This window comes from Sorex araneus, chromosome 3, assembly GCF_027595985.1.
Source record: "Sorex araneus isolate mSorAra2 chromosome 3, mSorAra2.pri, whole genome shotgun sequence".
NCBI classification, from domain to species: Eukaryota; Metazoa; Chordata; class Mammalia; order Eulipotyphla; family Soricidae; genus Sorex; species Sorex araneus.
The window spans coordinates 173303366-173327507 of record NC_073304.1 but is presented as its reverse complement, the minus strand read 5'-3'; the positions used below and the strand labels follow the sequence as shown (position 1 = coordinate 173327507).

Here is a 24142-nt window from a genome sequence, read left to right as displayed (position 1 = left end):
TCCTATCTTATAAAGTAGTTCACAATATTTGACTACATTTAATATTCAAACACCATTCCCACCACCATACACCTTCCCACCACCATATTTCGGGGGTTTTCAATCCCCTACCACAATCCCTGCCCCAAGGCAGAACCTAAATAATATATTTCCCTTTAAGGTTGGTGGCCTCCTACTCTGAATCCCGTCGAAAGTGGTGTGGTACTCTTGGAATAGGGATAGGGTGTGTCCCATCACCACATTTGCAGCCTCGTGGTCCAGGAAAACGTTCACGAGTGGGTGAGGCTTGGCCCGAGCGTGTGGAGGGCAGCCGTGACCTCCTCCTCCTCCTTCTTCTTCTTCTTCAATCATTAGAGCCTTTCTTCAAATAAAAACTTCTGAATCACAAAAGAAAAAAAAATCAAGTGACACAACGGCTTCATGGTCAGAAAGATTTTTTTCGAAGAGCAGGTTGAGAATTGTCTGCATGACAATGCTCTGGACGGTGTCTTCGTCTTGGGTGTGTGGTAAGAAACGAACCAGAACCCAGGACACTTCCTGGTCCACCCCTCGTTCCTGTGTGAGTCTGAGAACCGTGGAATAGCTGCAAGATGCCAAGTTTCCCGAGTACCGACTGCTTGGGGCGCGGGGACAACATCGCTGAAAACGCTTCATTGACTTTCGCTGCTGGGTGCTTCATTTACTTCAAAACCACATGCGCGGACAGACCCGTCCTTGAATTTCCATCCTGGCGAGTCCCCTTCCTAGCAAAATTCAGTGCTGAAGGAAGCACTACACGGAGGAGCAAATGCAACTCGGACATACCAGGCCCTGCCAAAGGTCTCCCTCGCCTTTTGTCAAGGGGGCGTCAGCAGAAACAGATGTTCTGGGGCGCTCCCTCTGCACCCCCCACCTCTGCCGCCCGCCCGTCCCAGCTGGACCCCTCCAGTTCTCACTCGTGTGCAGTACGATGATTGAAATTCAAATCACCCTCGGCTCTGGGAAGCCTGGGGACACTGTGTCTTGGAATTAAAGGAGCCTCATCTGTATTCTGGCGTGCGCATCACTCTGTGAAGACTCAAAGGGCAGTGCATCCGAGCCTTCCCATTCAACGCTGGCGCGGGCTGGCACAAGCACCCCAGGTTCTGGAGAGACGCCTCCTTTTGTAGCCGCCGACAGGGTCCCTTTCTCCAAGCCCCTAGGACCTGCTGCTCCTGGAACACTTCCGATAGTTCCCAATGACACTAGGCAATCGGAAGAAGAGACTTTGTTTTATTTTATTTATTTATTTTTGCTTTTTGGGTCACACCTGGCGATGCACAGGGGTTACTCCTGGCTCTGCACTCAGGAATTACTCCTGACGGTGCTCAGGGGACCATATGGGATGCTGGGAATCGAACCCGGGTCAGCCGCGTCCAAGGCAAACACCCTACCCGCTGTGCTATCACTCCAGCCCCAAGAGACTTTATTTTAATTGGAACACAGCTAGTCCGGGGCGTTGCAGGGGAAGATACAGTTATGACGGATGCTGGACACAGCTGGATGGCCAGGTACATGCATTCCAAATGCCACGGATAGGGAAGGGGCTACTCCATCGCAGCCCCCACCCCCGCCAAAGAACATGGTTAACAATGATATATCAAACTGATTTATCAAACTGACATCACTCCAGGAGAGATTTTTCATTTGTTTTTATTTATTTATTTTTTTTTGCAAAATCATCTTTCAAATATAAGGTTACTTTCAAATAATTCTTTGGTTAAAGTATAATTCAAATAAAAAGTAGAAACTCCGCCAGGCCTTTCGCTACGTGAAAAATAACCACCCCCTCACACTCCCCCCCTTCAGCCATCAGATGGCCTTTTAATCAGCCACTCAGATTCTATGAATCTAAATGTAATGGAAAACACTGTTTTCTGAACTCCATACTGGGCTAAAGCAATAAGCTCCTAGCTACCAATGGTGTGATGGAGAAAGAGAGCCTGAGCAAATGAGACCACCAGCTTGTGCATTAAAATGCACCAATTATTCCAATCCGCAGAGGGATAGATGTGGCATTTTAAAATCACTGAAAACAAAAGTTCTATCTGTGAATAATACTGGGGTGATAACGGATGGACATGGCACGGTTGTGCAGGCAGCAAACTGTTTCCTCACTTCCAAATAAAATCCTTGAGTAAATTTCATGTTTATTTCTGATAATCTTGATGAATAAAATATCCTCTCTAGAAGAGACATGGAATTCTTCTCATCTGGCATTTCCTGACTGCCTCCTTCCTTCCTTCCCTCAGACTTTTTGTTCTTAATGAGCATTAGCCTCAGATAAATAAGAATCAATCTCAAGTTCAAATCCTAATACTGCCCTGCATTTGGGGAAAAGAGGGACTCACGTAATGCAGTCATTTCTTTTCTTCCACACAAACTAAACCTGATTTTCCAAAGAGTTTCTCAGTTGGAGTCCAGGTTTAGCTTCTGGAAAGGCTCATGTGAAAGAGAACTGGACGTGAAATCAGATCAGGTTATCGATCTGGATATCTAAAGTAGAGAAATACCTTTTACTCAAGGATTTCACCTGGATTCTTTTTTTTTTTAAAAAAAGACCTTATTTCCCATCTCTGCCTCCTCTGACTCATGTAAACAATAGACTAAGACTGCCTGGCTCTGAGCCCAGAAACTGAACCTATCTCGGCCATCATGGGGCTCGGACCATGGAGAGGGGGAGGCAAAGTCTCCGGAGCCCTGTTCTAAACAGAAAAGCCCAGAACACAGTGCTCGAGTTTCCTGGGACGTCTGTCACAAGGCCCCCGCATGGTTTTAAACACTGATCGCCCATGAAAAGGTCTGTGGTGTCTGCTGAGCACGAGAGACCGGATTCAAGAGTCACCTCATCACAGATAAAAGAATGAACTGCGGGGACATCCATCCAGGACCTCAGTTCCGACGTGACTTTTAAGGCCGTTCATGGCAGTCATTTACTCCCGTTATTAAGCTCCCTCGAGCCACTGCACCAGATGTCAGCACAACATTATTTCTAGACCCAGAAGGCGGGTCCTTCACTACGCAGGGCCAGGAGACGTTCAGATTTGTTCGTGACTTATGTCTCCAAGTGACTAAAGGGAAAGCAGAACCTTCAGCTATCATCATCATCCCCATCAGCGGAGTAACATACACCGCCACTTCCTCTCACTCCTCCTCTTTTCAGGGATCATCAAATTCCAATTTCAAGTCGGAGCACAGAGCTATTTTTATCTGCCGTATGGCTGAGGCATCTGGGCTTGGAAGCTGACTGGGGCGAGGCTGTACCCTGCTTTGTCTTACACTGCTGACCCCTGGAGGGGTGTGTAGGGGCGGGGACGGGGGGCCAGGGGGTGGGGAGGCTGGGGTTTTGCTCTGTGCACGCAGCCTGTGTAGGGAGCTGGGCCATCCCAGGCACTGCACGGCAAATCCCACCACGAAATAGACATGGATCGCTGCATGTTTGGGTTTGATTGTCATTTATTTCCCCCCACCCCCCGCCCCCCTTAAATAGACTCCCTCGAAATCCAAGAGGCAGGTGCCACGAGAAGCCCCGGGAGGCGGACGGTACTCTCAAGTTTCCCCGAGTTTAAATTATGATAGAAAAGCAAACCAGTAAAAATGGAAGCAGTGCGGCCGTGATGGGTCATCACTTAAGCCTGACGTCATCGTCCTCTCTGCCATTCCCTGGCGAGCCAGGGGAGGTTCTCTGTGGTGGAGGTGGATTGTCACGGACGGCGACGACCCGGCCCTTGGAAGAAGTCCATATTGCACAAGCATGAGCTTCTGGCTGACCGGGATTCTGTCTTGAACACAAGCCCCTTCCCTCTGCCCATCTCCACACAGAGGAACAGTCTGGACTCCGGGTGGGTGGGGGTGGGGAGGGTGGGGAGGGTAAAGGTGAGGGGGAGGGGCAAAGACCAGCAAACCATGGCGTTCCCAAGTGCCGAGTCTTTTTTTGCGTTTTTGCAAGTTCTTTGCTCCTAGAATGGAATGCTTCTCCTCCTGAGTATCTAAAAGTGCTTTGGAGAGCAAAGGTGCTTTGTCTCCCCATTTCACAGATCAAAGGAAGCGGGTGGGGGTGGGGGTGGCTATAGTCGAAAGCTATGGGCCGAGAGAAAAGGTGGTGGAGCCAGGGAGAAGGGTTGGGGGGTTGGGGGCCGCAGTCCGGGGGCTGTGGGGTGGTAGAGAGGGTGGGCCTTCGGGTGGAACCTCAGATTCGTTCTCTGCAGGACCTGCTTCCCGGCTGCCTTTCCAGAACCCTCCGTTTCCCTTGACCTAACTGGACCGTGTGAAAGGAAACGCCCGCCACGAGCTGGCCGGCTCAGTGCCACCCTGGCTGGATCCTAGAGAGACGCCTTTCTTTCCGAAGCTCCTTTCGGGCCGGCTCCCACGACAGAAGGAAGGTGTCACACCTCCTCCTCCGTGACGGGCGCGCACGTACGCCGTGGAGGACGATGGATCTCCCGAGTCTCGTGAGAGGATGAATCTTACACCTGCCCCGAGTCCTCCTCTCCCGCGCGCTCGCTCCTCCTTATAAGCACTTGAAAGCAAGGTAGGAATATGCTAAATGAATCTGAGCCGTCTGCTTAAACAGTGGTGCCAGTTTTTCCGCTGTTACGAAACAAAACCGGCAGATGCTCCTCCGCCAGCTCCCAGCAACCCCCGTCTCCTGGCGCGTGCACCGTTACTCCTGGAGCAGAGTCTCTCTCCAGTTGAAGCCCCCCGTCGGGCCGTGGGTAAGAGGGAGGATGGGTGGGTCTGTCAGCTGCCACAAGCCAGTTTCTCCGAGTTCTTCACAGGAGCAAAATCCCAGGTAGGGGATCTACAGAGAGACGACCGGAGAGAGAACGGATGCTCAATGCTTGAACTCGAAAGCCTAACCCGAATGCTTTCTCAGTTGATATGCCAACTGCTGGAACCTGAGCAAAAAAAACCTCCTCAGGTGCACCGAGCACCAGGCATACTCGGAACCCGAACAGGAGTGGGTCTGACATTCCTAAGGAAGCGGAAGTGGCTCAAACAAGCCCTGTTTAGAGGAAAGAGGACTTAGATGGCCAGAGAATCATCAGAAGGATTCCCAAAGCGGTGAGTTCACCAAGGCAATGAAGTCACTGTTTATAGATTGTCTCTGAATCGTGGGAGAAACGAGGACAAATAACACCCAAGGCCACGTTGCTAAGAGGCAGTTCTAACTGTAAGTTAGAAAATGCAGCCCAGCCACTTCTGAAATTTTATCTGGGCCCTGGGAAAGAGGATTCCATTAAAGGTGGGTGGGTAGGGGGAAGGTTCACCTTACTTGCTTATTTTTTTAATTACTTTTTTCATGCTTAACATTTAAAGGGAAGTTGTACCGCCCTAACTTCTGTAGCGAAGAGAGTTTCAGATTAACTGAAATCAGGATAGTTCCAAGTAAGTGTAGTGTGCGAGTGTGTGTGTGTGTGTGTGTGTGTGTGTGTGTGTTTGTGGGGGGCAGGCAGGGGGTTGTGGGGGGGGGGAGTGTGTGTCCAAAATTGCGTCTATTAACGAAAAATCTGTGCCTTCCAGTGTACCCATTGGGGTGGGAATTGGCAAGAGGAAGGACCATTCATAAAAAAGCTTTTGAGAAATTGAGAAAGCATTGCAACTGGTTTGTACCGGCTTCCCTGGGGGCAGACAGAGGAAGCTGAGAACTGGGCCTGGAGGGAAGTGTGTGGGAGGGAGGGGAGGGCTCCCCGCAGCCCCCTCCGCCCCCCCAGACCCTCCAGATGTGTCCATCAGCCTCCTGGGGGTTCAGCCTGACTCATGGCTCTGCCTCCGAGCCGTGGCGTAACCCCTCCTTCCTTCGGCCATGACTGCCTGAGCGTCTGTCAGAGGCAGAGATTCGGCCCATTCTCCTCTCCATCTAACCCTGGTCCTGCAGGAAGACCGGGACAATTTGCTGACTCGTGACACTCTCCGTTTGCTTACAATAACTCTCTCCACATTAGCCCTTAAAGAGCAAGACTAGCTCCCACCTTCTTTCCTCACACAGGCTTAATCAAGAGCCCTTCTAACCGGAGTGCTCACCAGGTCTGAGCAGAGCCAACGATAAACGCATCTTCCCCGCGCCGAGGAAACGCTCCTTCAAACGTCCCGGCTCCCAACCAGTCATCCGACAGCCCCGAACCACAGGCACCCTTCACACCCGTGGCCCCAGGCTTCTGAAACGCGACTCCCAGTTACCTTTCGGACCATCTGAACAAAGTCCTTGGAGTTCTGAGGTGATAGGCCCTGGAGTTGGCAGGTACAGGCTTCCAGAGACGAGGCGTGGGCCACGATCAGGATGTTGCTTCCTGGAAGGGGCCGAGAGAGCGAGGATGGGCAGACCCTTCTCTAAAGGTCACACGTACGCTGCAATCGCGGGGAGCCCGGCTTTGCGGGAGAGCAAGTGTTTGCAGGAGGCAATTTGGCCAAGTAATAAATGCTTTGTTTCAGAAACAAACTCCCCAACCCTTTAATCCTAAAATCATGAGTTCTGCAGGAGGTAACAGATAGAGATCTGTACTGTATATAGCAGTCCCTTTTGATCTGAGTTTAGTTTACTCTGCTAAGCTGTGGCCAACAGTACTTTAAAAAATGTACAATGTAGAGGGGCCAGAGGTAGATAGAGTGCTTCCCTTGCACGCAGCATCTGACCCAGCTTTTGATCTCTGTATCACTGATGGTCCCCTGAATAACGCCAGGGGAGATCCCTGAGAACAGAGCCAGGAGTAAGCTCTGAGTACCACCGGGGATGGCTCCCAAATACAAAACAAAACAATGTACAACAAGGTAGTCTGAGAAAAGACCATGTTCATTTGTGTAATTTTTATTGCTGTGTATTGTGACTCCAGTCGTATTCTCTTGTGATTAGATGTTTCTGTCAGTCTCTTACTGAACCTGGTTTATAAATAACTGTCGGAGGTCTGCGGGTATACGCTATATCGGTACAGTCTGTGGCTTCACACATTCATTGGTGGAAGATCTTCTTTGTGGAAAGGGGACTAGTCTATATATGGGCTGTACAATATGGATGTACGGAAATAAATATCCATTCTGTGTCTACATATGTCTATACCATACACACACAGGGGAGGTCCCAGGCACGCTTCACCCAACCTTTTTTTTTTTTTTTTGCTTTTGGGGGTGATGCTTAGGGGTTACTCCTGACTCTGCCCTCAGGAATTACTCCTGGTGGTGCTCAGGGGACCATATGGGATGCTGGGAATTGAACCTGGGTCGGCCGCGTGCAAGGCATACGCCCTACCCGCTGTGCTATCACTCCAGCCCCGCTTCACCCAACCTTTTGCAAAGAAAGGTAAGGTCCTGTTTTAATATGACCTTGGGTACCAGCCTCACAGCCCACTCACATTTCAGCAGGCTTACCCAGTGCGAGCTTCCTGTAAGCACCAACGCTATCAAGAAGCAAAACTTCCTATGTCTATCAACTCAGCCAAATATAGTTTTTAGTGTTTCCAAGAGGAACTGTGAGGACTGGGGACTTCCTGGCTGCTAGCCCTTCCGGAAGTATGGGAGTCGTGATGAAGCAGATGGCGTATGAGTGACAGGTGAAAGATGGAACTCATCCTTACTACTGCTGACCCGGGCTAGCCACTGTAGACACGGGTTACTTAATTTCAGCCTGTGCTTTGTGAAGCTACTTTAGAGTTGTTGCTTTTGAAATGACCAAAGGGGGACTGGCCTAAGTATACACTTGTAATCTGCCCTTTTCACCAAAAATTTTAGTCATTCCTACACACCAACAAGTATTTGAGTTCAAATTTTGTTACACTTACAGCAAACAGACCTGAATCGAGGTTAGTGCTTGCAATGATAGCATGTGTTTGCGTACATGTTCCTGAGGCAAGTTACGGGCAAAACACTGTTATGCTAAAGAACTTCTGGAACTTTTGCTAAGGGAACCTCCTTTACAGAGATGAAGATGAAGAGCTGCAATGCAGAATCTGAAGTGACAGAGTGTGTCAACCAAGTCTGGTGTATATCCATGAAATCTACAGCATTTTAGGTACTCAAAGAGTATTACTCTTAACTTAATAGGAACGTTTCTAAAATAGAGCCTAGGAATAGTGTTTTGGGCCAACTCACTGGTGCTCAGGGGGTTACTTCTGGATCTGCACTGAATAATCATTCCTGGCAGACTTGGGCAGGTGGGGGGGTGCATATGGAATGCTGGGAATCAAACCCAGGTCGGTTGCATACAAGGCAAACCACCTACCCGATATACTATTGCTCTGGCCCTTGGAAATTACCTTTCTGTTAAGTAAGTCTGCCAAAACCAACGGGACATCTTGGATAGCCAATTACCATCTTGTAGAAACAATCACATCTTAAAATATGAAATCCCAAGCAAGACACCTACCTTTACTCTTACATTCACTTATTATTTCCTTCGTTACTTGAAAACTTCTATTGATGTAAGTGTCATAAGGTTCTGAAACCACTAATTTGCTGACTGGGATATGAGGTCTGGAAGAGAAAAATGAACAAAGAAAATGAAAAAACATTTTGATCCCCAATCAAAGCCATTGATATTACCCAAGTTGAATTTTTAGACATGTCTTAACATTATTGTATTTCTGTTTATTCATATCCCCGGCAAGGACAGGACCAAGTACTTTCACCATGGAGAAGCAGAGTTGGAATGTATAGAAATGAAAGCTTGTGTCTGCATGGTGTCAGAGTGACCAGGTGAAAAATAAAACACTCAGGCATCTTTCACCTGCAGAAGAATTCATCAGTAGTCTTATTGATCATCGGTTCTGGATCACAGAGAATGGAAAGCAAAGCAGAGACGGAAATCATTGTCCTACTTGCATGATCAGTGATCTCCTAGGTGTCTGATCTTACACAGCATAACGAAGCTGTGATGGTATGTTTTTTCCAGAATGTTTGGTTATACTGAGATATCATCGACATACAACATTGTTTACCTTTGAGGTATCCAACTCACTGATTTGATTTACATATCGGAAAAGATCATCACCATAATGCTAGCAACCACCTCCTTTAAGCCACAAAGCTTCCATTTTTGATGCAAACATTCAAGAGTGAGTAGGAAAGATAGAAGAATGAACTATAACCACACTACTGGCTTCCCAGAACTGAGTGATTTTCTAACAGGAAATGAGCGCCCTCTGACCAATAGTTGTATTTCCCCATCGCTGGCCAGTGGGAACCACCATTCGACCACTTCTAGGATTCAGCTGCCTTAAAGTCCACACAGAGGTGAGACCATGTATATCTAACTCTTGGGATCCATTTCCATTTCCCTTGTCTACACCAGGAAGCAGAATTGCTGGACTGGATAAAATTCTAGTTTTGTTTGTTTCCTCACCATACTCATCCAACATTTACAGCTTTACAGACTTTTATTTTTCACTGATTCGTTTTCAGTTTACAATAGCGTGGAAGTTTAGGGGCTGAGAGCTCACCAGCATCTATCTGATCTTTCTGATTAGAGGAGGTCTTAGGTGAGAATCTCATGGCGCTTTTGAGGAGAATTTCTCTGCAAGTGACATCAGTACCTTTGCGTGGCACTGCCTCCTGGAAATATAACACTTTGGTCCGTGTCTTAGAGAGGCCTGGTGGGGAACCCCAAGAGCCACATCTGGGGGTGATGAGGTCAGATTCAGGGCAACAGCTCCCCTGCTTTAGCACCAGGGTCAGAACCCCCCACTTTCTCTGCTCATTTTCACCACCGAATAGCTGTAGTTTGGGGATATTAACCCCTCATCAGATATGATTTTGCAAATCCTTTTATCTATTCCTTAGCTTGAGAGAGGCAATCTTTATTTTTCAGTTGTTTCTTTAGATGAGCAGATGATTTTCAGATGGTGTGTCTTACTAAATAATTTTTGCTTTTTTTTCTTTTTGGGACGATGCTCAGGGGATACTCCTGGCTCTGCACTCAGAATCACTCCTGGCGGTGCTCAGGGAACCATATGGGATGCTGGGAATCAAACCCGGGTCAGCCGCGTGCAAGGCAAATGCCCTACCCGCTGTGCTATTGCTACAGCCCCAATTTTTGCTTTTTATGGTGTACTGCTGCTTTTTTTAGGGGGTAAGGGGGCAACACCCAGCAGTGCTCAGGGCTTAGTCCTGCCTCTGTGATCAGGGCTCAGTCCTGGCGGTGGCCATGGTATAAGACTCACTCTGAGGATTTATGCCAAGATTGTTGCATTCTTAGCACGTGGGAACAATATCCATGCCTAAACATGTCAGCTCTGAATGAATTTTATTTATTTGGTTTTGGGGCCAAATCCAGCAGTGCTCAGGGCTTACTCCTGGCTCTGCACTCAGGAATTACTTCTGGGGAGCTCAGAAGACTATATAGGATGCTGGGGATCGAACCTGGGTCAGTCGCATGCAAGGCACACACCCTACCTTTTGTTCCTACTATTGTTTCAGCCCCTGTGTGTTGTTGCTTTTTATTTTTTCTTTCATTTTTCCAGTTTTTGGTTCACACCCTATGTCCACTTCCTGCCAAGGCCACACACATTCCTTATAACAGCTGACCCCACAAAGCTCTGCGCCTTGCACTTTCAGGGTATTCTATTAAATGCTTGCCTGTCTGAGAACATCCCTCTCTTCTCTTCACTGGCTTGAAGGAGATCCACAGCCCCATAAGGAGTGAAAGCCACACATCTTACCCTTTATTGTTGCATCAATTTTCTTAACACCTTTTTTGGGGGGGTTTGTTTTTGCTTTTTTTTGTTTTGCTTTTGGGGCCACAGCGGGCAACGCTTAGAGGATAATCCTGGCTCTGCACCCAGGAATTACTCCTGGTGGGGCTCAGGGGATGCCAGGGACTGAACCTGAACGGGCCACATGCAGGGCAAGCACACCACCCACTGTCCTCTCACTTTGGTGCTATCCCAACATCTCTGAGACAGGACAAAATCATTTCCAAAGGTTTCCTTGAAGCCTCACTCATGTTTCCCTCCTGTCCCTTTCTCGGGAAACCAAAGTGTGGATTGGGGACTGGAGGGCACTGGCCTTGCACGCGGCTGACCCAGGTTTGATTTTCAGCACCAAACAGGGTCCCTTGAGCCCTGCCAAGATTGAACCCTGAGTGCAGAGCCTGCAGTGGGTGTCAGCCTTCCTTCCCCAAAGGAAGCCCTGGGAAACAACATTTCCCATGGGGGCGGGGCCTGGCCTAAAGCTCCGCCCCACAGGTGTGTTGTCCCCTTGTCCTTGCTCTGAACAGTGGGACCACTTTCTCTGCATAGCCCCAGGCTGTCCCTGGACATCAGTCACTGATCCTGTCAGGCCCCTGCGCTGGCTCCAGGCCTGCCTACCCGCTGTGGAAGGTGACAAGGGCGGGCTTGGTGGCTGAGAACCCTTGCCTGTTAGTGCTCCTTCTCTCCTCGGGCACCTCCCCTCGCTTCCAGAGGCCAGTTCTTTGGGCATCCCTCGGGTTGGAGGGTCTGTAACTCCAGGGGTCGTAGCTGGTATTGGCACTACCACTGTGCTTCACAGTTGATATCAGGGGCTAAGGGCTTATTCTTGTTTTCCTTCTCACACACAAAATGGTTGAATTGAAATTTTTATCTCCTGCAGAGGAAGAGGAAATCTGGACTGTGTCCTAAACCCCCACGTCCCCAGCATCTCTCTTCCTGCTCGCCCTGCTGCTGGCCCTAGCGTGGCAAGGCTCCGAGAGCCCCTAGTGACCTCTGTCATTCAACTTGAGAAGAACTACAGGCCCCGCTCAGGGGGAAACCGGAGACCTCGTGGCCCGGGCCGGGCTGGGCGGTGAGTGAGGAGAAACGTTTCCCCGCTGACAGCAGTGACTCGGCCTCTTTCCCAGGCCAGGCAGATAATGGCTATTGGCATGGCGACAGTCTACGGGTGGCGGTTCCCTCAAAGAACAGAACAGGGGCTTTGGCATGGATGGGACAATGTGGGGGGGGGCAGAGAGGTAGTTCAGGGGTTAAGGTTAAGCCTTGCATGAAAGTGACCCCAGTTTGCTCGTGGCACCAAATTGCCACTTGCATCAATGGGTGGTCCCAGTTCCCACCCCCCACCCCCAACCCCCAGCATGCTGAGAATCACAGAGGAAACCTCTGAGCACCCCTCGGAAAGTCCCTTTCTCTCTCTCCATAAAGGTACAGTGTCAGTAGAGGAGCGAATTGGTTTCGCTTTATTTCTGAGGAACGCTTCTTCTTTGGAGCCCCAAGATACTAGTTCAACACACATGAACTTATGAGATTAACCAACAAGGTCTTGGTTGGAGAGGAGGAAAATGAGTTGGGGACAAAGATCCTTCCTCCCACATTAGCCATTCACAATGACCTTCCCCCACACCCCAAATTTGGGCAGGTCACAGCAGTGAACGGTGAATGGTTATCACTGGGAAGTGACACTTTCGTTCATCACTGGTCCCAAACTCTGCCCTGAAAAGACTGGAACATGGGGGCCGGAGTGATAGTGTAACGGGTAGGGCGTTTGCCTTGCATGCGATTGACCTGGGTTCGATCCCCAGCATCCCATATGGTCCCCTTGAGCACAGCCAGGAGTAAGCTCTAAGCATTGCCAGCTGTGACCCAAAAAGCAACAACAACAGAAAGATTAGAACATCATTCCCCACTGCCGTGGCCCTCCCCAAATGCATTTTATCTCAGATGCCTGGGTAGACGGTTTTTAGGGGGGGCATGGAAGGGGCAGGTAGCGCCACAGTTCAGTCTTGGGCCCCTCCACAAGCACCTCTGAGCTATCTCCCTGGCTATGGTGGATTTGGGGTGATGAAGGATCTCTGGTTAATTCTCTGCTGTTTGCACGTAGATTGCTCACTGACGGTGCACAGAAGATGCCCCCTCCTCTATCCCCCATGGAGGCAGGCCTCTTGAACGCTACTTTCCAAAGACCTGGCCAGTCTCCAGGTGAAGAACAGAGCTCTGATGAGGGAAGGCGCTTGACCTTCCCCTCATCTCCTGAGGAGCCTCTGAGGGCAGGCGGGTGCAACGTGGTTTCACAGACCCACACAACAGAGAGTGTGAGAATATGGGCTGGTGGGGCAGGGGGCTCCCGTGGGCCCCGCAGCTCTCTGCCCACCTGACAGCACATCCCCCTGGGCCCTGCGGCTTACCTGTAGGTTGTGTCCACACTCAGGTTGGCCGCTGCTAACTCTGACGGAGGTATCCATGCCGGCAACGTGTTCCCCGCGACCCATTTTGTCCACTCAAACAAGCCGGGCTCTACTCTGATCTTCAAGTGATTTTCTTGTTGTAAACCTTGGAGGCGGGAGAGACGGGAGGGTGAGGCAAGGCCCCGCAGTTACCAGAATCCCTGGCTCTTGTCTAGTCTCTCTGCCAGACGGCAGAAATGGCTCAAAGACAACAGAAGCAGGTGGGTTTGGACAAGAGCTTGTCAGTTTTGGGGGCTGAACATAAGAGTTCACTGCTGGCGCCAGGCCACTGGGATCTATGTGGCCTTAAACCAGTAACTGATACAAGGGGAAATGCCACACACCATTATGTATGTCATTTCTATAGTCCGTGACACCTAGAATTCCTTTCTAAAGTCCTAAACCATCCAAGACAATTTTACAAAGGAGCGCCAGAAATTCCCTTAGCCTATATAACACTGCCTCTCCGCCTCCATATTTATTTTGTTTGGGGGCCACACCCGGCCGTACTCAGGGATCATTCCTGCTGGGGCTTGAGGGGACCAGAGACGTGCAAGGCACACACTCCACCTGCTGTATTATCCCTCCACCGCCCTCCACAGTGTTTGAACAGCAAATAAATGATTCATTTTGCCTATCAGAAAACGCTGAATATTTACAAGCATCAGTGCCCAAGGCCTGATGCTCGATCACTGTGTCACCCCCTGAGAGGAAGAGACTCTCCCATCAGCCCAAAGTAATCCCGGGCGAATGTACTGTCAAACGCCCGTTCATGCATCCATGCAATGTGACTCAAGGTTAATAAAGGGACGGCTCAGCTCTCTCTGTGGCTGCAGCAAACGGTCCACACCTGCTTCTAGTTCCCAAGGAAGTGAGAATGCAGATCTCCAGAGCTCAAGCCCCCCACACCCCCCGGGTTTCAGGGGAAGGCTGAGACTCTTGAGAAGCCAGCCGCTGCCACGAATCCCGAGAAAGTAGGCCAGCTCCCGATCAGACACCGAGGTGCCGCCCTGCTGGAAATGGGGGTGGGGTGGGGGGCCAACGGGCTCGGCAGGAGGAAATGACTTTCCTCTCTGTGACACTCTGAACAGCACGTCCCAGGGAGATGCTGAGTTGTGCTCATGGTCTCCCACTCCCTGTGCTGGGGGAATCATTGGGTTCCCTGGTGACGTCATTGTCCCAAAGAATCTTTGTGAGACAAACATCCCGGGGGTGAGTGGCTCTGCGTTGGCTGAGGGGGACCTGAGGGGGACGCTGTGCCGGCGGGCCGGGGCACCTCTGACCTTTCAGGATGTTGTTGGCCGTCTGCACGCAGCGCAGGGATGGGGAGCAGTAGACGTGGTCGATGACGGTGTTGCTCTCCAGCAAGGCTTCACCTGTGAGACAGAGCCAGAACTCAGCCAGGCGGCCTCCCTGGCTCGGCTCCGGGCCGCGTGGCAAACCTCTTCCGTAGGACAAGCGGTGAGTGCGCATGCCTGGCACACACCCGACCCGGGCTCAAGTCCCGGCACCTCACGATGCCCTGAGCATCTCTGGGGGCCGCTGTGAAGACTCTCAGCACTGGAAGCGTGACCCGGTTCTCTCGGACAATGCACGGGCCAAGGAGTAACTGCATCCCGGGACCCTCAAACCACTGGCTGAGTGGGCGAGCACTGCCTGTTAAGGTCCGGGAACCAAACCCATTCCCGCTTTCCAGTGGGAGCTGAAGGAGGTGACTCTCAATGACGGCCCAGGGGTGGTCCTGTCTTTCTCTTTCTTTTCCAATTTTGGGGTGCGTGAGGACCCTGTGTGTACATGGCAAAGGCCATAACCTCTGTACTATTTCTCCGTCCCTTCTTATCATTTTTTTCTCTTTTTTCTTTTCTTTTTTTTTTTTAATGGCTTTTTGGGTCACACCTGGTGATGCTCAGGGATTACTCCTGGCTCTGCACTTAGGAATCACTCCTGGCAGTGCTCTGGGGACCTTTTGGGATGCTGGGGATCGAACCCAGGTCAGCTGCGTGCAAGGCAAACGCTCTCCCCACTGCAGCCCAAACCTTCTTGTCTTTCTCTCTCCTTCTCTGCTCTTTCCAAGATGTCCAAGCGCTGAGATTTCACTCTAATCAAAGTGGGAGAGATCTGGGCCTGGCGTCCACCTTGTTTCTGTGCTAAATACAATATCCGCTGCCACCAGGGGGCAGGCACCAGGGGGCAACTTGGTAGGACTTGCCTGTGGGATCAGCTCCAGTCCCATAGCAGGGGGTCCGGTGTCGGGGGGCCCTACTGCTCACCCCGGCCTCCTGCTCTGACTCGGTGGTCTCTTTCCACTCTCCTGCTCTTCTCTGACACTGGCTCCTACCTCGAGGCGGCTCTCCTCTTGGTCTGTGGCACTCTGCAGAGCTCTCTCCCTGCACGTGTGGCACCGTATGATCATCAGCCATGTGTACTTGAGTGTCCCTGGGGTAGGGGCTCGAGTCCTAAAGACCCAGCTGGGTGCCTGTTACGAAGGGATGATCCCTACGTGTTCAAGGATGGACCAGAACCAAGCTACTCTCCCTTCTCTGTTGTAGGCTGGAATCAGGTTCTGTAAAGAATGGATTCAGCCACATCCCGCTGCCCCAGTCTCCCGCCTGCCTCACCCCTGCACTGGAAGCCGGTCTGTGTGACACACCACAGCCACACACCAGCCTGGACTGGCCCCATCACAGAAGCTAGAGGACCGCAGATGACCCTTTGAGTAAGGACGCCAGTCATGATCCCTCCTGCGTGGGGGAAATGTGATGGTCACGGGAAAGTAATAGCTGCCCAGTTGCACCCAGGGTACCGCAGTCTCGGAATACAAGCACCTGGGAAAGGCTGGGCACGTGCTCCCGGCCACTCACCCACGAGCCTCGCCTGCATGCAGCCAAACACAGTGATGGGCGCGTCCTTCTCGTAGTCCCGGAAGCCGCCGCTCCGCTGAGGTAAGCTGGGGGGCATGTTCAGGTTGGTGCGGATGTAGCGGCCTGGGGAGGGGCAGACAGGGGTCGCATGAGTCTCTGTTTCCTTGGGCTCTGGAGCAGAGCTGCTACAAAAGCCCCTCGCCTCCACACCCTCCTGGGGAAAAATCCACTCTCCCTTTCTGCCAACAGAAGGGGCAAGGATCTGTCTTCTGGGAAAGCATCTGGAAGCAGTAGTTATGCTAAACTATTCTCCCAGGGAAGAAGGAACATTATAAAGCCCAAGGTATTGGACAGGTGGGTTTCCTTGTACATACTGTCTGTCCCACCTTGTTCTCAGTACTTTCACTGGTCATCAGCCTAAAGAAGATCCGTAGTTTAGAACACAGTGAGTAATCCGAAACAAACTCCACATTCTATTGCTTTTCATTTACACCCTCTCACACCCTATAAATATAGCGTGTGGTGTTCCATTATTTCCTTTTGTCTGCTTCGGATCTAATTTGGTCTCTCTCTCTCTCTTTTTTTTTTTTTTTTTTTTTGCTTCTTCACCCTTAGGATTGTTGACTTGTGATGACTTTGGGTTCTTCTGAAAACCCAGACATCTCATGCTAGAAATCACCCTCTCTGGGTTGGTTTAAGCTTCATTTTACAAATTTTCACATGACTTTCCGTGCCCCACCCCCCGACCTCCATTTCCACATTGCAAAATCTTTTATCATTTCTTCTGGGACTTCCCTGGCTTCTAAACAGTTTATAAGTAACATTCAGATGCCCTAATCCAGACATCAGTCTGCTAGGCAGGTCGATGGGAATGACCCCAGGGCCTGACATGTATGAGACATGAGCTGTAGCCCAGGCACCCCCCCAACCCTCCCCATTTTTTTTTTTATTTTTTTTTTTGCTTTTTGGGTCACACCCGGCGATGCACAGGGGTCACTCCTGGCTCATGCACTCAGGAATTACTCATGGCGGTGCTCGGGGGACCATATGGGATGCTGGGATTTGAACCTGGGTCGGCCGAGTGCAAGGCAAACGCCCTACCCGCTGTGCTATCAGTCCAGCCCCCGTCCCCATTTTAAACATGCCATTCAAGTGGCAACGGATCCCAGTGACCCAGCCCAACTGCATGAGAGACACAGTAGAATGAGGACACTGTGCTTTGCCACACATCATGGGCAAGGAGTCATCTGCTACCCTGGGTGCATTTGGCCTGAGTTTATGCAACGGAGGGTGGGGAAGGAAGAATACTTGTCCTTTCCCTCAAACTCAAAATGAGGATGCAGACATCCCGGGAGTGGCCTCCAGGCGTTCCCCGTAGACCAAGGTGGCCCGACAGTGCCCAGGGAGGCCTGGACAGCTGTAGTCGGCCTGCACTCACCTTTGGCATCAAAGCACTGGGACAGCCAGTACTTCCCGAACACAACGTCCATCCTCTCCCCGTGCCGGCACACAAACAGGTATCGCTTCTGGGGGCCCGCCTGGCTGCTGACCCTGAGGGGCTGCAGAGAAAGGCAGGCTTTCAGCAGAGAGGGGAAGCCGCAGGGCTTTGCCAGCTGAGAGGGGGCGATGAGGGGATTATCAGGGTGCATGACGCAGTGTGTGGCCAACAGCTACAGCTCGCAGGCAAAGCGCAGAGACAACCCTCCCCTGGGCGAGCTTCACCCCAGCCTGAGGTGCAGGGAGCTTTGTGGGCACACACTTCTCCGCCAGGTTCCTAACCTTTGCTGCTGAGAACACACAGGAAGTGGCTTCCTCCCGTCTCCCTGGTCCCTGAGGCGACTCAGGGACGACGGGGCTCCCTGTGGGCGATGAACCAGGCAAGTCTCAACAAAGTCGCCTGGTTCTGTACCTGCCGGTGGAGCTTTACAAACAAACACCTGGTCTATAGTCAGCTCCTTCTGTCTTCTTTAGTGGGGTCCTACGCTTTGCATCCCTTCTGGGGGCGCAGATCTGCCACTGACCCTTGAGCAATGTGGGGCCGAGGGGTACTGACTGACTACTGGCACGCCCTGCTGATTCAGAGCACTGCCCGCAGGACTCCCGGAGATGCTCATGTCCCTTCACCACCGGGATGACCACCGGGATTCATCTCCACAGAGCCCGGGGCCCAGAGCATGGACTGTATGTACTGAAAAAGAGCCACAGGCAAGGGGGCTGTCCAGGTCCAGTCCAAGTTACCCAGGGGCTGGAGAGAGTCCAGCAGGTAGGGCGCTTGCCACATGCACGCAGCCGACCTGGGTTCCATCCCGAGCACTCCGTATGGTGCCCTGAGCACTGCTGGTTGTGGGCCAAAGATGACACCCCAGTGGTTCAAGGGTCAGTGCTATCTCCTGGCCCTCGCCAGGACAATCTAATTTCTCCAGATTTCTTCTTCCCTCTCACCCACCAGCTCCCTGCCTTGGTCTGCACCATCTAACAGAGGCTGCCCTGACGTCCCCATTCTGCATCCTCCTGATGCATTGCTCTTCTTTTACCCTCCCATCTCCACAGGGGCTCCAAGACTAACCTGAACCCCTGACTTGAGAGAGAACTTGCCCTCCCCTCTGCAGAGCATGGCCAAGACTCCCAAGGCTGCTCGTGGCTGTTGGCTTGACTCTGCTGACCTGGACCTGTGTGTGCCCAATGAGCTGTGCAGGTGTGGGTTCTTGGGGGGTGGGGGGGGTGTCAGCATGGACCTTATATTAGCAAAGTGGCCCGAGCCGGCCTTACCTGTGTGGGTTGGCAGACGATCGTCAGGGGGGTGGTCTCCCCCAGGGCCTGGTCCTCATACGACCGTCTCTCCAAGACCCCGTCCCCAAAGGAGAGGGCCCCTGAAGACGCCGTGTTCAGGATGGAGTAGGAGCTGCAGGGGAGAGGGAGGGAGGGAGGGAGGGAGGGAGGGAGGGAGGGAAGGTCAGCACCGTGACAGGAAGTGCTGGCTTCACCTCGAGTCCTCCTGCAGGTAATAAATCGGGCTCCGTGGACACACACCCCGAGGGCCCTGGAAACACGCGCTTCCGAGGTGGCACGGAGGTGGAAGGCAGTGCTCCTTGCTCTTTCAAAGGCTGAAGCAGCTCAGCCTCGCTCCCTGGAGCTGGCGCAGAAAACAACGAGTGGGTCCCGCTGCCCTCAGCCTTTCTGATTCTGCTCTGCAGTGGCGGGGCGGGGGGGGGGGCGACGGCACCATCCACCCGTCGGGGTCTTTCCCGATTCCTCCCCCATCCCGGTCTGCCTGTAGGTCCCAAGGATGCTGCGGGGCTGACTTACCCCCGCGCCAACCCCATCAGCCTGGGCCCTGGCACGCAGGACGACCAGGAAGGAGACTGTCTCGCCCCTCCTAGGCACTAGAGATGCCTCCCTCGGGGATCCTGCTTTGGTGCGGCGGGCAAACCCCACTAGAGGGGCCCCCCACCTTTTTGGGCTTTATCTAATGCATGTGCCTCCTGGGCCAGGGTCACTTCTGAGGATTCTGGGGGTGGTTTGGCTTGTGACCATGACGCCGCTGAAGGCTGAGTTCGTGTCTGGCCACCTGCCCCTCGGGCATCTCTTCTGGGTGGTTTATAATAGTCATCTTTGGGAGAAACCTCTCAGGTTGGAGAGAGAGAGAGTGCAGGGGTTATTATTATTTTTTAAATTTTAATTTAAATTTTTTTGATTGAATTACAGTAAGGTAAACAGTTTGCAAAGTTGTTTGTGACTGGTTTTCAGTGATATAATGTCCCAACACCTGTCCCTTCCCCAGTGTCCATTTCCCACCACTAAGTTCCCCAGTTCCCAGTTTCCCTTCCCCCACCCCCATGGCATTTCTCTCTGTCTCTCTGTCGCTCTCTCTTTGGGGCTTTGTGGTTTGCAGTACAGATACTGAAAGGTTGTCAAGTATATCCCTTTACCTACTTTCAACACTCAGTTCCTGTCCAAAATGATCATTTCCAACTATTATCAAGCTCCCTGCCACTGACCAGTCCTCTAGAGGGCAGGACTTGAAGCACTTCCCTCACATGGGGTTCGCCACTGCTTGGAGTGACCCAAAACACCAAGAAGAACACCTGTTTGCCCTTCAAACGAAGCTAGCTGGTGGGCAGTAAGCCACCTCTGGCCTTTGACCTGACCAAGGCTGCTGGCTACCATACAGCTAAGGAACATCCTGTCTGACTCATCGGAGCTCCAGCCTGACACTACATGTGTTTGCAAACATCCCCTGCAGGTCCTGGTTATGGCCAGGGAGACCCAACCCCACCCCCCTGCAGCTCGCTGGGCGTGGAGAACACGGCCACCCTTCCTCCGGCACCGCAGCCTGGCTCCAGTGCGGCAAGATGGATGTGGGGAGTACTCTGAACCGGTCCCCGAGCCCCTCTTCAGTACCCAGGAGCTGCCAGCCTGGGTGTGGGCCTGGAAGGAGGGGCCTGGCACTCCGTTCCAAGGGCAGGCAGACCCTTTCCGGCTGGCAAAGCTCTTGGGATACTCAGGACGAGCTGAGACGCTGCTGGGGCCAGTGGGGCCAGCTTACCCATGAAATATCCACGTGCTGCACTCGTCCGCCTTGGTGATGTAATTCTCGGGCAGGAGGCCTGAGCAGCCCGTGGCCAGGGATGTGCCATAGACCCAGCCCTCACTGGTACTGGTCTGCTCCATCGGAGACATGAAGATGAAGTCTCCGGGGACCAGTTCCAGCTCGTCGTCATTCTGCGGCGTGTAGGGGTAGATCACCTGCAGCGTCTAGGGGAGGAGAGCAGGGGCGCGAGTGAGGCCCATGGCCGAGTCCTCCTGGCTGGTCGTGCACCGCAGCACTGGGGGCCCACCCGAGCTTGGTGTGCCGAGCACAGGGAACCTGCCCGCCCTCGGGGATATGTGGCAGGGGTGCGACTGCACGGCCTCAGACATAACTTCCAAAGCTGCAGTGGAGGGACCAGAGTGACAGTATAGCGGGGAGGGTGTTTGCCTGGCAAGTAGCTGGCCGGGTTTGATCCCCACCATCCCACAGGGCCCCCTGAGCACCGCCAGCAGTGATCCCCCAGTGCAGAGCCAGGAGGAAGCCCTGAGCATCGCCAGGTGTGACCCAAAAAGCAAACAAATAAATAAATAGAAGATGCAGTGGACAGCCTGCATGCTCTTTAGCAAACTGCCTGACAGATGAGCTCCCAGTGGGGTGGCCTGTCCTCTGGCAGGCTTTGGGAGTCTCTTCGTGCTGGACTCGGCAGGAGTCCCTAAGACGCACCAGGCCAGGCAGACCTGGGGCTGACGGCTTCCGTTTCCGTCTGCCTCTGTCCGTCCCCAGCACATAACCTTCAGTTCGCTCAGGCCTACGAGAGTTGGGGAAACATTTCACCCCTCCCCTCCTTTCTCCCTCCCACGGCTCTTTCTGTCTCTGTCTCTCAACTACTCGCAGGAAACCTCAACATCAGAAAAGCATTTCCTCTCCCACCCTGGGGTTTATTTCACTGGGTCCATTTCAGGGACCCCAAAGCAGGAGGCACTGCTTGTTCCCGAGGGCTAAGCGCTCTAGTTCCTATCTTCAGGTTCCCCCAGAGGCTGGCCCTGGGTCTCAACTGTCAGCGACTCCCAGAGGGGCCAGCGAAGACACACCCGGCACAGAGCCTGCCCCAGCGGGGCCAGGCAATCGCCACTGCACCGGGCACCTCCCCTGGACAGGAGCCAACAGCATCCCGCTGACTCTGATGCCTCTCAAAACACCTTCTCCACACCCTTCCCACAGGGGACAATCTGCCTCCTGGAGGAGCTGGACCTACCCAGAGGGTGGCTGTGTCTTCTGGACAACAGGGATGTGTTTCCGTTCCCTTGCAGAAGGCAGGTTTCAGCAGGGGACAGGGGTGAGGGAGCTAACATTTTTTCCTGAAAAAGGGACTGAGAGATAGCCTAATCTGGGAACCCCTATGTAGACAGGAAACCTGATGGCCCTCCGGAAGTGACTCTCCCTCCGTCCCCTCTGCTTTGGACACACTCCCTCCTGGGGCATCAGAGTCGCAGAAAGCAAAAACGATCCTGGTGGGAAAGTCTCAGAGCAGCATGGCCAGTGGTGGAGGAGCACCGACAGAAACGTGGAGGTCCCGAGTCTCGGGGGTTTGAGTCCCCAGGGATGAAGAAACCCGGAGAGCCTGTCCGTGAGAATGTGCCACGCTTCTGGGGAGAAGCTCCTGCCCCCAGCCCCAAACGTGTGCCCTTTCTCCTCTCTGCAACTAGGTCAGGTGTGGCCGGTTTCCACCCCGACCTGGAACAGACAGAGCTACGTCCCGTCAAACAAGACTTGCAGCCACAGAAGGCCGGGACGCGGGGAACAGTCTCCACCCCAGTGTCCGGGGCACAGAGGCACCTTCCGGGAGTCACACCCGTCTCTGGAGGGAGGATGAAGCCAGACAAGGACTGGGGGAGGTGGGGGGCAGCCAGGTGACCTCCGAGGGACAGGTCGAGGGGAAAGGAGAGCATTAACAGCAGCGGCCGTAAATGAGCGCTCTCCGAGACGATGAAAGAGGTCAGGTTAATTTTAGAAAACAATTCGCCGTGGGCGCGGGCTGCCTCTCTCCCTCTGTGCCAGCCGAGCCGAATGTGGGTCAGGCAGAAAAGCAATTATGCTCCGCGCCGACATTAGGGCAGCGTGGCTGGGCCGTGCCCAGTGCGTTTCCACGGCGCCTCCTCCCGTCGGACCCCCCCCCCCCCCAAGGCGGCCAGCACATTTGCCCTTCTTGGACAGGAGCTGCACCCGGGCAGTCCTGGACTGGCCCAAATCCCAAGCAGGATCCAGCAGAGGGCAGGGCTCCGGGGGGTCAGAACCCTACGCCCCCGGCCCTAGCCTTGGGGCCACGGGCCGGCTCCCACCACCGAGGGCGCACTGCGGGCCCCAAGGTTCTGGGTCTCATACTCAGAAACAGTGCTCAACAGAGACCCAAAGAGGCCGTGCCCACCAACAGAAATCCCAGTTCTCTTGCTTTCGCCAAGCCGGCGAGCGACGGAAGCATTGCTTAAGCCGTACAGTTCAAGGGGGTGACAAAGCCTGCAGCCGACTGGGTGGTCTCCTATGTTCACGCCTGTTTCATTTTTTTCCCTTTCTTTCTTTAGTTTTGGCTCACACCCGGCGATGCTCAGGGGTGACTGCTGGCTCTGCACTCAGGAAATCAGTCCTGGCGGTGCTCGGGGGGCCCTATGGGATGCTGGGAACCGAACCCGGGTCAGCTGCATGCCAAGCAGATGCCCGACTGGCTGTACATCGCTTTGGCCCCTGTTTTCCTTTAGGGACAGATCAGATGGCCCCACTTCATGGCCAGAGTCCCCCTGGGGCTCCGGCTTCTGCCCTGGCTGAAGCTTCTGCAGAGTTCTCACCCCGCCACCTACCCTGTGTATCTCAGCTGCTCTGGGAAGGAAGTGCCCAGTGCTCTGAATAGGTGCCCCCGATCACGCCAGATCAGGGGTCTCCCTGGAACCTGCCCGCCGTGACACAGCAATCCCCTGGGCTCCCAGGAGACCAAACCCTATTTTCCAAATTCCCCTGCCCATGACCCCCAGCCCCTGCCACATGCCCTTGGTGAGAGAACACATTTGCAGAGCTTTTGTATTCCAGGCTCCTGTCGCTCATACCAACGAACAACAGAACACAGAAGCTGTCCCCAACACACCTTTCCACGGCCGCTTCCCGTCCCTGACACTCCCCAGGGAACGGGACAGTGTAAGGGAGGGAGGGAAGACACAGGTACAGGGCCAGCTAGAAGGTGAGACTTCCCTGGGAGCAGGGCAGGGCCTGTCCAGTACCCAGAGACCCTCGGAGTCCCTGGGGCAGCAGGTGCCAGGGGAGCCCTCACCTCATGGTTCGCAAAGCGAATGTCCCGGGAGAAGATGGTGGCCGCCCAGTCACAGCCAAGCTTGACGTCGATGTTCTGGGCCAGTTTCTCCAGGGTGGGGAGGTGGCTGGCCTGGAAGTGGTAAGCCAGGGTCACGTGCAGCTGCTTCTTATGAGGCTCCACGTGGACTTCTGGAAGGAGAAAGGAGAGAGGAGAGAGGTGAGCGGTGCAGAGCGCCGAGTGGCCTGGACAAATCCTGCTTCCAGGCACCCGAGGATGGGCAGCCCTTAGCCGGACAAGGCTGTCTCCCTCCTGCA

At 53.2% G+C, this 24142-nt stretch overlaps 1 protein-coding gene across 1 annotated transcript in view; it reads right to left on the bottom strand.

Annotated features, from left to right (window-relative positions):
* Positions 1-1655: 1655 nt before the first annotated feature.
* Positions 1656-24142, bottom strand: part of UBASH3B (ubiquitin associated and SH3 domain containing B) — a 93528-nt gene continuing 71041 nt past the window's right edge. The window contains exons 5-14 of the mRNA XM_055131613.1: positions 23847-24016; positions 20546-20754; positions 18769-18901; positions 17438-17558; positions 16000-16122; positions 14422-14514; positions 13100-13244; positions 8375-8481; positions 6199-6308; positions 1656-4819 (exon numbers count right to left, since the gene is read on the bottom strand). Of these exons, the coding sequence (XP_054987588.1) occupies positions 4682-4819; positions 6199-6308; positions 8375-8481; positions 13100-13244; positions 14422-14514; positions 16000-16122; positions 17438-17558; positions 18769-18901; positions 20546-20754; positions 23847-24016 (1349 nt within the window). The 3' untranslated portion in view covers positions 1656-4681. The remainder of the gene's footprint in view (positions 4820-6198; positions 6309-8374; positions 8482-13099; positions 13245-14421; positions 14515-15999; positions 16123-17437; positions 17559-18768; positions 18902-20545; positions 20755-23846; positions 24017-24142) is intronic.